Genomic DNA, 12,367 nt, shown 5'->3' on the forward strand with positions numbered 1-12,367 from the left:
TCTGTCCTTAAGCCAATTTTTTATCCAATTGGACACTGACCCTCCTATTCCACGAGCCTCAATTTTCTTAACAAGCTTTTTATGTGGTACCTTATCAAATGCTTTCTTAAAATCCATATAAACAACATCCACCACATTCCCTTCCTCAACCTTCTCTGTTACTTCATCAAAAATTCAGTTAGATTTGTCAAGTATGATCTGCCTTTTACAAATCCATGCTGGCTATCCTTAATTAACTCAAACCTCTCTAAGTGTCCATTGATATTTTCCCTGATTATTGTTTCCAAAATCTTACCCATCACTGATGTTAAACTAACTGGCCTATAGTTGCTAGGACTGTCCTTACACCTTTTCTTGAATAAGGGTGTCACATTTGCCACTCTCCAATTCTCTGGCACCTCCCCTGTATCCAGGGAAGATTGGAAGATTAAGGCAAACCCTTCCACTATCTCCATCTCCACTTCCTTTAGCAACCTGGGATGCAAGCCATGCAGACAGGTGGCTTACCTACCCTAAGCAAAGCCAGCCTTTTTAGTACCTCCCCCCCTCACCATTTTTATCCTGTGCATTGCCTCTACTCTCTCTGCTTCTACTGATATTTTGTCAGCCTCCATTTTCTTAGTGAACACTGATACTAAGTATTCATTAAGTATATTAGCCTTGCCCTTCACCTCAAAACAGATATTACCCTCTTTGTCCCTGATAGGCCCCACTCTACCTCTTACTACTCACCTACTATTTACATGCTGGTAGAATATCTTTGGGCTTCTTTTATGTTGACTGCCATTCTATTTTCATATGCTCTCTTTGCCAGTCTTGTTTTCCTCTTCACCTCCCCTCTCAACTTATTGTATAAGGCCTGGTTCTCACCTGATGAGTTCATTTGACATGCATCGTACACCCTCGTTTTTTGTTTCATCATCATCTCTATCTCCCTCGTCAACCAAGTAGCCCTGTTCTTGATTCCCCTAACTTTCACCCTTGTTGGAATCTTCCTAACCTGTACCTGAAGTTTCTCTTCCTTAACGCACGGATGGTTTGTTGCCTACCTGGTGCCAGGGTCCGTGATGTTTGTGATCGCGTCTTCAGGATCCTTAAAGGGGAGGGGGAGCAGCCAGAGGTCGTGGTGCACATTGGCACCAACGACGTAGGAAGGAAGGGTGGCACAGATGTTAGAAGTGAGTTTAGGGAGTTAGGCTGGAAGCTGAAAGCTCGGACGGACAGAGTTGTTATCTCTGGTTTGTTGCCGGCGCCACGTGATAGTGAGGCTAGGAATAGGGAGAGAGCACAGCTGAACACGTGGCTGCAGGAATGGTGTAGAAGAGAGGGCTTCCAGTTCTTGGATAATTGGACTGCATTCTGGGGAAGATGGGACCTGTTCAAACAGGACGGGCTGCATCTGAACCAGAGGGGCACCAATATCCTGGGAGGGAGGTTTGCTAGTACTGTTCGGGAGGGTTTAAACTAGTTTGGGAGGGGGATGGGAACCGGACTTGTAGTCCAGGGACCAGTGGGTCCACTCAGAAAGACAAAGAGTGTAGTGAGGTATTGGGGAAGGTAGCACTGTCGCAGAGGACAGATGGGCACGGAGAAGGGTTAAAGTGCGTATACTTCAACGCAAGAAGCATCAGGAATAAGGTGAGTGAATTGAAGGCGTGGATGGGCACTTGGGACTACGATGTTGTGGCCATCACTGAAACGTGGATAGGTGAGGGGGAGGAATGGTTCTTGGAGGTACCTGGTTATAGATGTTTTCATAAGATTAGGAATGGTGGTAAAAGAGGTGGGGGGGTGGCATTGTTAGTTAGAAATAGTGTAACAACTGCTGAAAGAATTTTCGAGGAGGATCTGCCGACTGAGGCACTGTGGGTTGAGGTCAGGAACAGGAAAGGAGCAGTCACCTTGATGGGAGTTTTCTATCGGCCCCCCAATAGCAGCAGGGAGGTGGAAGAGCAGATTGGGAAACAGATTTTGGAAAGGAGCAGAAGTCACAGGGTAGTAATTATGGGGGATTTCAACTTCCCAAATATTGATTGGCAACTCTTTAGATCGAATAGTTTGGATGGGGTAGTGTTTGTGCAGTATGTCCAGGAAGCTTTACTGACTCAGTATGTAGACTGCCCGACCAGAGGGGAGGCAATATTGGATTTGGTACTAGGTAATGAACCAGGGCAAGTGATAGAGCTGTTGGTGGGCGAGCACTTTGGAGATAGTGATCACAATTCTGTAGCATTCACTGTGGTAATGGAGAGGGATAGGTATGTGCAACAGGGCAAGGTTTACAATTGGGGGAAGGGTAGATATGATGCTGTCAGGCAGGAACTGAGGAGCATAAGTTGGGAGCATATGCTGGCAGGGAAGGGCACGGTCGAAATGTGGAACTTTTTCAAGGAGCAGATAGTAGGGGCCATTGATAAGCATGTCCCTGTCAGACAGGGAAGGGATGGTCATGTGAGGGAACCGTGGTTGACAAGAGAGGTTGAGAGACTTGTTAGGAAGAAGAAGGATGCGTATATAAGGTTGAGGAAAAAGGGCACAGGCATAGCTCTGGAGGGATACAAGATGGCCAGGAAGGATCTGAAGAAAGGGATTAGGAGAGCTAAGAGAGGGCATGAAAAATGCTTGGCGGGTAGGATAAAAGAAAACCCCAAGGCCTTTTACGCGTATGTCAGAAATATGAGGATGACTAGGGGGACCGTAGGTCCGGTCAAGGACAATAGCGGGAGACTGTGTGTTGAGCCGGAAGAGATAAGTGAGGTTTTGAATGAGTACTTCTCTTCGGTATTTACGAATGAGAAGGGGTGTATTACTGAAGAGGACGGTGTGAAACAGACTGGTAAGCTCGAGGAAGTGCTCGTTAGGAGGGAAGATGTGTTGGGGTTTTTGAATAACTTGAAGATAGACAAGTCTCCCGGGCCTGACGGGGTATATCCAAGGATGTTATGGGAAGCAAGGGATGAAATTGCAGAGCCGCTGGCAATGATCTTTTCATCTTCTCTGTTGACGGGGGTGGTACCAGGTGATTGGAGGGTGGCAAATGTTGTGCCCCTGTTCAAGAAAGGGAATAGGAACAACCCTGGGAATTACAGGCCAGTTAGTCTTACTTCGGTGGTAGGCAAGTTGATGGAAAAGGTGCTGAGGGATAGGATTTCTGAGCATCTGGAAAGACACTGCTTGATTCGGGACAGTCAGCACGGTTTTGTGAGGGGTAGGTCTTGCCTCACAAGCCTGATTGAATTCTTTGAGCAGGTGACCAAGCAAGTGGATGAGGGTAAACCAGTGGATGTGGTGTACATGGATTTTAGTAAGGCATTTGATAAGGTCCCCCATGGTAGACTTATGGAGAAAGTCAGGAGGCATGGGATAGTGGGGAATGTGGCCAGTTGGATTAAGAATTGGCTAACTGATAGAAGGCAGAGAGTGGTCTTAGATGGTAAATACTCAGCCTGGAGCCCAGTTACCAGTGGCGTGCCACAGGGATCAGTTCTGGGTCCTCTCCTGTTTGTGATTTTTATTAACGACTTGGATGAGGAAGTCGAAGGGTGGGTCAGTAAATTTGCAGATGATACAAAGGTTGGTGGAGTTGTGGATACCGAGGAGGGCTATTGTCGTCTGCAAAGGGACTTGGATAGGTTGCAGTGCTGGGCTGAAAAGTGGCAGATGGAGTTTAACCCTGAAAAGTGTGAGGTCGTCCATTTTGGAAGGACAAACACGAATGCAAAATATTGGGTTAACGGTAGGGTTCTTGGGCATGTGGAGGAGCAGAGAGACCTTGGGGTCTATGTGCATAGATCGTTGAAAGTTGCAACTCAAGTGGATAGGGCTGTGAAGAAGGCATATGGGGTGTTAGCGTTCATTAGCAGAGGGATTGAATTTAAGAGCCGTGAGGTGATGATGCAGCTGTACAGGACCTTGGTAAGGCCTCATTTGGAGTACTGTGTGCAGTTCTGGTCGCCTCATTTTAGGAAGGATGTGGAAGCCTTGGAGAGGGTGCAGAGGAGATTTACCAGGATGTTGCCTGGAATGGAGAATAAGTCTTACGAGGAAAGGCTGAACATTCTAGGCCTCTTCTCATTAGAACGGAGAAGGATGAGGGGTGACATGATAGAGGTTTATAAGATGATCAGGGGAATAGATAGGGTAGACAGTCAGAAACTTTTTCCCCGGGTGGAGCAAAGCGTTACAAGGGGTCATAAATTTAAAGTGAAGGGTGGGAGATATAAGGGGGATGTCAGGGGAAGGTTCTTTACCCAGAGAGTGGTCGGGGCATGGAATGCCTTGCCTGGGGAAGTTGTTGAGTCAGAAACTTTAGGGACTTTCAAACGGCTTTTAGATAGGTATATGGATAAAGGAGAATGATGGGGTATAGATTAAATTGTCCTTGACAGAGGACAAAGGATCGGCACAACATCGTGGGCCGAAGGGCCTGTTCTGTGCTGTATTTTTCTATGTTCTATGTTCTATGTTCTAAAGATAACCCATTGATCACATGTTTAATTCCAAGAAAGCAAATAAATAACTTTGAACCCTATTATTTTGTAGAATAATTTAAACACATCCATTCCCTAACGTGGGAAGGATTCTGAAGCCTAATAACCATACATCTGAATAAAAATTCTTCTTTTCCAGCACTAATACTGAAGTCTTACTCTCTGTGCTGGAAAGATCCAGATGTAACCCAGCGAGTCCCTGTACTGTACAATATAATCAGCAGAAAAACAAAACATCATATGTCACAAGCACGTTTATCAATCGCTCCTTCCCCTCCTCCTGCCATTTTCCTACCTGTTCCAAACAGTTTTTGCAGGTTTCCTGTACCAGCTGCTCAGGATCCACATCTTCCCCAATATTCTCCTTCACGTTGCATGCAGCCTTTTGGAAAAACTGAAAATAGACTCAGTCAGGAACAACATAGAAATAAGCAAACAGACTTCAGGGAGTGCTCTGCACCCAAACACTAACACTGCAACTCAGTGAACACAGAGATTATATCCACCTTAACTCACCAACCCACCAAGAAAGCAGGGGACCCAGCCTTTACAAAACGTGACCCAGCGATCCAGGTGAAGGGAATACTAAAATAACTAAAGCAGTTACAGCAGAAGTGACAAATAAGAAACATTTCAAGTTCACTGGCGTGAGAAAGACAGCATCAGGGCAGGACGACAGGCTAGGGTCTCCGTCTGAATAGTAACGCATGGGGTACAAGATATAAATCAAGTGAATTAGAAGCTCAAATATAACTTAGAGGGTACAACATGGTGGCCATTACTGAGACATGGCTGCAAGTCTGATCATGATTGGAAGTGTAGAAAAACATGCCAGGAGCAGCACCAAGCATACTTTAAAATGAGGTGCCACCTTGACGACACTACAACACAGAACTACATAGAGTGAAGCCATCCAAAAAATAGATCAAATCAAAGCTATGCAGTCCTGCCACATCCAGTCATGAATGGTGGTGGACAATTAAACAACTAAGGGGAGGAGGAGGCTTCACAAACATCCCCATCCGCTAAGGGGGGAGGCCAGCAAGTCAGTGCAAAAGATAAGGCTGAAACTGAAGCCAGAACTGCCATGTAGATGACCCAACATGGCCTCCTCCCAAGGTCCCCACCATCACATATGCCAATCCTCAACCAATTCGATTCACTTCAAACAATATCAAGGAATGGCTAAGCGCAGAAGATACAGCAAAGGCTCTGGGCCCCGACAACATCCCGGTGACAGTGCTGAACACTTGTGCTACAGATCTAGCCACGCCCCTAGCCAAGCTATTCCAGTACAGCCATAACACAGTTATCTACCCCATAATGTGAAAGATTGCCCAGGCATGTCCTATCCACAAAAAAAGATTCCAATCCAGTCAATTACTGCCCCATCAATCTACTCTCAATCATCAGCAAAGTGATGACAGGTGTCATTGACAGTGCGATCAAGCGGCACTTACTCGCCAATAACCTGCTCACCAATGCTCAGTTTGAGTTCCACTAGGATCACTCGGCTCCAAACCTCATTATAGCTTTGGTCCAAACATGGACATAAGATCTGAATTTCAAAAAGTGAGGTGAGAGTGACTGCCCTTGATATCAAGGCAGCATTTGACTGAACGGGCACCAAGGTGCCCCATGAAATTGAGGTCAATGGGGATTTGGGGCAAAGCTCTTCACTGGCTGGAGTCATACCTAGTATAAAGGAAGGCGGTTGTGGTTGTTGGAGGCCAATCAGCTCAGCCCCAGGACATTAGTGCAGTAATTCCTCAGGACAGTGTCCTTAGGCCCAACCATCTTCAGCTACTTCATAAGGTCAGAAATGAGAATGTTTGCTGATGAGTGGAGAGTGCTGAGTTACTTTTGAAATTCCTGACATAATGAACCAGGCCACATCTGCATGCAGTAAGAGCCAGACAACATTCATAGGAACAGTAGGAGGTCATTTAGCCCCTCGAGCCTGATCCACCACCCAATGTGACCATGGTTGATCTAAAGCCCAACTGTATAATACCATACCTTTGCCTCATATCCCTTAATACCTTTGGATAACAAAAATCAATCAATCTCAGGTTTAGAAGTTTCAATTGATCCAGCTTCAATTGACATTTGCAGAAACATAGAAAATAGCAGGAGTAGGCCCTTCGAGCCTGCTCCACCATTCGTTATAATCATGGCTGATCATCCAACTCAGTAACCTGTTCCCGCTTTCTCCCCATACCCTTTGAGCCCTTTAGACCCAAGAGCTATATCTAACTCCTTCTTGAAAACATACAATGTTTTGGCCTCAACTGCTTTCTGTGATAGCAAATTCCACACGCTCACCACTCTCTGGGTGAAGAAATTTCTCCTCATCTCAGTCCTGAAAGGTTTACCCCGTATCCTTAGGCCACAACCCCTGGTTCTGGACTCCCCTACCATCGGGAACATCCTTCCTGCATCTATCCTGTCAAGTCCTGTTAGAATTTTATAGGTTTCTATGAGATTCCCTCCTCACTCTTCTGAACTCCAGCGAATATAATCCTAACCGACTCAATCTCTCCTCATATGTCAGTCCCACCATCCCAGGAATCAGTCTGGTAAACCTTCGCTGCACTCCCTCTAGAGCAAGAACATCCTTCCTCAGATAAGGAGACCAAAACTGCACACAATATTCCAAATCACCAAGGCCCTGTATAATTGCAGCAAGACATCCCTGCTCCTGTACTCGAATCCTCTCGATATGAAGGCCAACATACCATTTGCCTTTTCTACCACTTGTTGCACCTGCATGCTTACCTTCAGCGACTGGTGTACGAGAACACCCAGGTCTCGCTGCATATTCCCCTCTCAGTTTATAGCCGTTCAGATAATAATCTGCCTTCCTGTTTTTGCTACCAAAGTGGATAACCTCACATTTATCCACATTATACTGCATCTGCCATGTATTAGCCCACTCACTCTTGTCCAGATCACCCTGAAGCCTCTCTGCAATCTCCTTACAACTCACCCTCCCACCCAGTTTTGTGTCATCTGCAAATTTGGAGATATTACATTTAGTTCCCTCATCTAAATCATTAATATATATTGTGAATAGTTGGGGTCCTAGCACCGATCCCTGCGGTACCCTACTAGTCACTACCTGCGATTCTGAAAAAGACCCATTTATCCCTACTTTGTTTCCTGTCTGCCAACCAATTTTCTATCCATCGCAATACAGTACCCCCAATCCCATGCGCTTTAATTTTACACGCTAATCTCTTAAGTGGGACTTTGCCGAAAGCCTTCTGAAAGTCCAAATAAAGCACATCCACTGACTCCCCCTCATCAACTCTACTAGTTACATCCTCGAAGAATTCTAGTAGATTTGTCAAGCATAATTTCCCTTTTGTAAATCCCTGACTCTGCCCAATTCTACCACTGTTTTCTAAGTGCTCTGCTATAATATCTTTGACAATGGACTCTAGAATTTTCCCCACTACCGACATCAGGCTGACTGGTCTATAATTCCCTGCCTTCTCTCTACTTCCCTTTTTAAATAGTGGGGTTACATTATCTACCCTCCAATCTGTAGGAACTGTTCCAGAGTCTATAGAATCTTGGAAGATGACCACCAATGCATCCACTATTTCTTGCGCCACTTCCTTAAGTACTCTGGGATGCATACCATCAGGCCCTGGGGATTTATTGGCCTTCAATCCCATCAATTTCCCCAATACCATTTCCCTACTAATACTGATTTCCTTCAGTTCCTCTCGCTCACTAAGCCCTGTGTTCCCCAACATTTCTGGGATGATATTTGTGTCCTCCTTTGTGAAGACAGAACCAAAGTATGCATTTAGTTGGTCAGCCATTTCATTGTTCCCCATAATAAACGGGGAATTAAATAATAAGAGCGTTCCAAACTTCTGCCACCTTTTGTGTGTAGGAGGATTGGCTCTAATTTTTAGACTATGGCCCTTAATCCTAGACTCCCCACCAGTGGAAATAGTTTATCTCTTTTTACCCTATCTGTTCCCCCTAATATCTTAAAAACTTTAATCAAATCGCCCCTTAACCTTCTAAATTCCAGGGAATACAACTCTAGTTTGTGTAATCTCTCCTCCTAATTTAATCCTGTGATTCCAGGAACCATTCTGGTAAATCTACACTGCACTCCATCCAAGGCCAATATATCCTTCCTGAGATGTAGAGCCCAGAACTGCTCACAGTACTCCAGCTGTGGTCTAACCAGGGCTTTGCATAACGGGTACAAAAGCAAAATACTGCACGTTTCAGCCTTAATCCTGTTTTTCTTTTTTTTTCTCATTTTTGCTTTAAAACAGCAGTTCATTAGTCTGCCATTTACATCTCCTCTAGACACATCTTTTGTTTCTATAGTCCCATTACCACTCCCTTTGGCCTTGCCAAACTCTTTTGTCATTAAAGTCTCCTGTCTTACATCCTATCATAAACCTTCCCTTTTGTTCTTTTTCTACCACCCTCCATTTGACCCACTTAAAGCCTATTACATTTCTAACTTTTTCCAATTCACATGAATGGTCATCCACCTGAAACATTAACTCTTTCTCTCTCTAAAGATGCTGCCCGACCTGAGTATTTCCAGAATTTTCTGTTTTTATTACTTTGTATAGCTGAAGCATGTCTTCTACCCCCTTGTATTCTAGATCCTTCGATGAAGGCCTGCATTCCATTAGCTTTTTCGATCTTTTTTCTGTACCTGTTCATGGCATTTTAATGATCTATGTACCTGGACCTCCAAGTATCTTTGTTGGGTCAAAATCATGGAACTCCCTAACTAACAGCACTGTGGAAGTACCATCACCACAGTCACTACAGCAGTTCAAAAAGGCAGCTCACCACAACCTTTCCAAAGGCAATTATGGGATGGACAATAAATGCTGGCTTTGCTAGCAACACTCAGATCCTATGAAATAAATAAAAATCCAGTTCTTTAGAAAGAAAAGGGAAACTGGAAAAGGAGCAGGGTTAGCCTTACTGATTAAAGATACTAATGTAACATTAGTATTTTAGGATATAGGTAAGGGAAAGCAATCAGCGGAGATTCGATGTTTAGAATTGAGTAGTGAGAGTTGTCCACATGCCTCCTCATAACAGCAATGGAATGACAGAAGTATTAATGCAGAAAATAGAGATGCTTGTAGCAAAAGCAGAATTTTCTTAATTGGAGACTTGAATTGTATAAATTGGGAACAGCAAAGTCATTCTCAAGTGAATTTTTTGGGTGCATTCAAGATAGTTTTCTGGAGCAATATGTCTAGTGCCAATGAGAGGCAGATTTAGTTAATAATCTAACAGTAAGGGATCATTCATCTAACAGCGATCAGGACATGAGACGAACCTTAACACGGTTATTAAGATTTTCGATTTTGATAAGGATAACTTTAATGGGATGAGACAGAGACTGACACTATCAAACTGGTCAAAACTGTCATTGGCTCAAACTACAGAGAAGCTGTGGGAGGTAATCAAAAAAAATAGCTGAATACAGGACCAATACATACCCGTTAATCTGAGATTAGTAGATAGTGCTTAGCCCACCGACCCATACAGCGAGCAGAGGAGACAGACTTTCACCCACCCAGTGTAATGTAAGAATGCAGTGGACTGGGAGGACTTACCTTTGTGTACTTGTTGATTACAGCACGGATCTCCTCATTGATGTGAGGCTGCAGAACGGTTCGCAACAGATCCATGGATATGTTTGGATTGGTGAAACTGAAGAAAGAAGACAGTATGATATTTCATCTTTTTAAACTCTGACAAAAATATACTTTAATAGTTCACTCTCTGCCCCAATAGCCTGTAGACATGGAGACCATTAACAACCTGCAGGTGAATAAATGACACCCTATTCCCATCCCATGAGCAAGCTGGAGAACAGACTCCCCTAACAAAATATTTGTCAGATAGCCATCGATTTTACTTCCACCAAGTCCAAGGCACCAATCGAATGTTACAAAGGCCTGTAAGAAGTACGGATGGAGTTTGAGCACAGCTGAAGGATCTGCCCTAATGAGAGTCTGTCGCGTGCAATCCACATTAAACAATGCGTCCCCTTCCAAAGGATATGATCAGCACAAGATGAAAAGGTAAAAATGCAGAGTGCACCAAGGTTAAAAAGGAAAAACAAGGTTGGACAGAGCCTTTATTAGATGATGCCAAGCTTGGATTTGAAAAGCTACAGGCTGTACAAGAAAGGAGGGATCGAGTGAGTTCAGGTACTCTATGTTTTCAGCCTCTGGTGAAAAATGAGATCAGGAGCCTGTTCAAGATGTTTTGATTTCAATACAGTGAAATGTAAGAAGGGAGAACATGCAGAAATTATTATAGCTTCGGGCGAACGAGAGAGGAAAGCTCTGAGGTGCAAAGTATCAATAAAGGGAGAGGCAGAGAGACAGCAGGGTTCAGACCAAGCAGCTTTCTCTTGCGATCTATCTAGGAGTGTATGAGGGAGGAGGAATCAGTCAGAAACAACTCCCCAGATATAGGAACAGGATTCAAATCTTCAGCAGTACAGAGCTTTATAGAGTTATGGTGGGGGAGGGGAAGTATTTGGCATAGGAAAAGGTCTCAGAGGCAGTGTGACAGATGGGGGTCCACATCTCCGATGACCAGAGAGGAATGAAAAGGGGACACATCTACAGCTTACATCCTGAGCCACCAGGGGGCAAGGCAGTCCCCCAGTTAACCATTCAGCTTCTTTTCCCACTCAAAGCCTGGAGATCCAGAGGCCAACCTCACAACCTGACAAGCTCCTGCTGATTTTGGTGTGTTTGATGTGATATTGAGTTCACCTACAGTCAGTCTATTCCCAGTGTTTCTTGCTACCAGATACCTATATCTGGTTTGCAGAGTGATCTCTGTCCTTGGCCACAAAATCCCCCGGGATTGATATGCCCCAATTAACCTCCTGATACTGAAATCCTAAGGATTCTAAAGCTTGATGACTTCAATTGGAAACAGATTCTCACACACACAGCAAATGATGGCTACATCCATTGGCCAAATACACGCTAGACAGCTTAAAAAAAGGTTGAAGGTTTGTGCTTGTTCTTGGACCATGGGAGACACTTGCAACCTTCTATTTATTGCCCAACCCTAGTTGTCCAGGGGACATTGAGAGTTAACCACAGTGTGAGTGACTGGAGTCACATGCAGACCACACCAAGTCAGGGTATCAGGTTCCCTTTAATGAAGGACATTAGTGAACCAGTTGGGTTTTGAAAACAATCTGGTGACTTTCAGACATTTTCTGGTGCTATCCACACTTAACCTTATTAGGAATTCCACTCCCCAACTTAGCATCCAATCTCTGGATCTCGGGTCCAGAACTATAACCATGAGGCTAGTGTACTCACATGCAACGAGATTAATAAAACTGCTTTACCTCACTGCCATCTGTGACCTCCGACCCCTTCGAGCAACTTGACGATGCTTAATCATGATGTTCCAGGGGTTCTGCAAAACAGGGAAACATTGTAAGATCATCGCAACAAAAACTCCTCCAGCATCAACGCTGCCTCCACCACATGCCCAGCGCCACGCCAGCCCCTCCATCACATGCTCAGCCCTGTGGCACACCCTCAGCCTGACACCGAGCCCTGTGGCATAAGAACATAGGAAACTGCAACAATAGACACCCCCCCCCCCCCATGCAGCCCATCAAGCCTGCTCCGCCATTCAATATCATGCCTGATCTAGACTATCCTGCTCGCTCCCCATATCCCTCAATTTCCTAAGAGACCAAAAACCTGTCTATCCCAATCTTAAATATATTCGACAATTCCACATCCTTCTGAAGTAGAGAATTCCAAAGATTCACAACCTTTTGAGTGAAGAAATTTCTCACCTCAGTTGTAAATGATCGTCTCCTT

General features: G+C 44.6%; 1 protein-coding gene across 2 annotated transcripts in view; it reads right to left on the minus strand.

Moving 5' to 3' along the window:
- Nucleotides 1-12,367, minus strand: part of LOC137377997 (ubiquitin-conjugating enzyme E2 C-like) — a 141,914-nt gene that overhangs the window by 113,494 nt on the left and 16,053 nt on the right. For both annotated transcript variants that reach the window (XM_068048026.1, XM_068048027.1), the window contains exons 2-4: nt 11,881-11,951; nt 10,112-10,208; nt 4,786-4,884 (exon numbers count right to left, since the gene is read on the minus strand). In XM_068048026.1, coding sequence (XP_067904127.1) covers nt 4,786-4,884; nt 10,112-10,208; nt 11,881-11,951 — 267 coding nt within the window. The remainder of the gene's footprint in view (nt 1-4,785; nt 4,885-10,111; nt 10,209-11,880; nt 11,952-12,367) is intronic.

The sequence above is a fragment of the Heterodontus francisci genome, chromosome 16 (assembly GCF_036365525.1).
Source record: "Heterodontus francisci isolate sHetFra1 chromosome 16, sHetFra1.hap1, whole genome shotgun sequence".
NCBI classification, from domain to species: Eukaryota; Metazoa; Chordata; class Chondrichthyes; order Heterodontiformes; family Heterodontidae; genus Heterodontus; species Heterodontus francisci.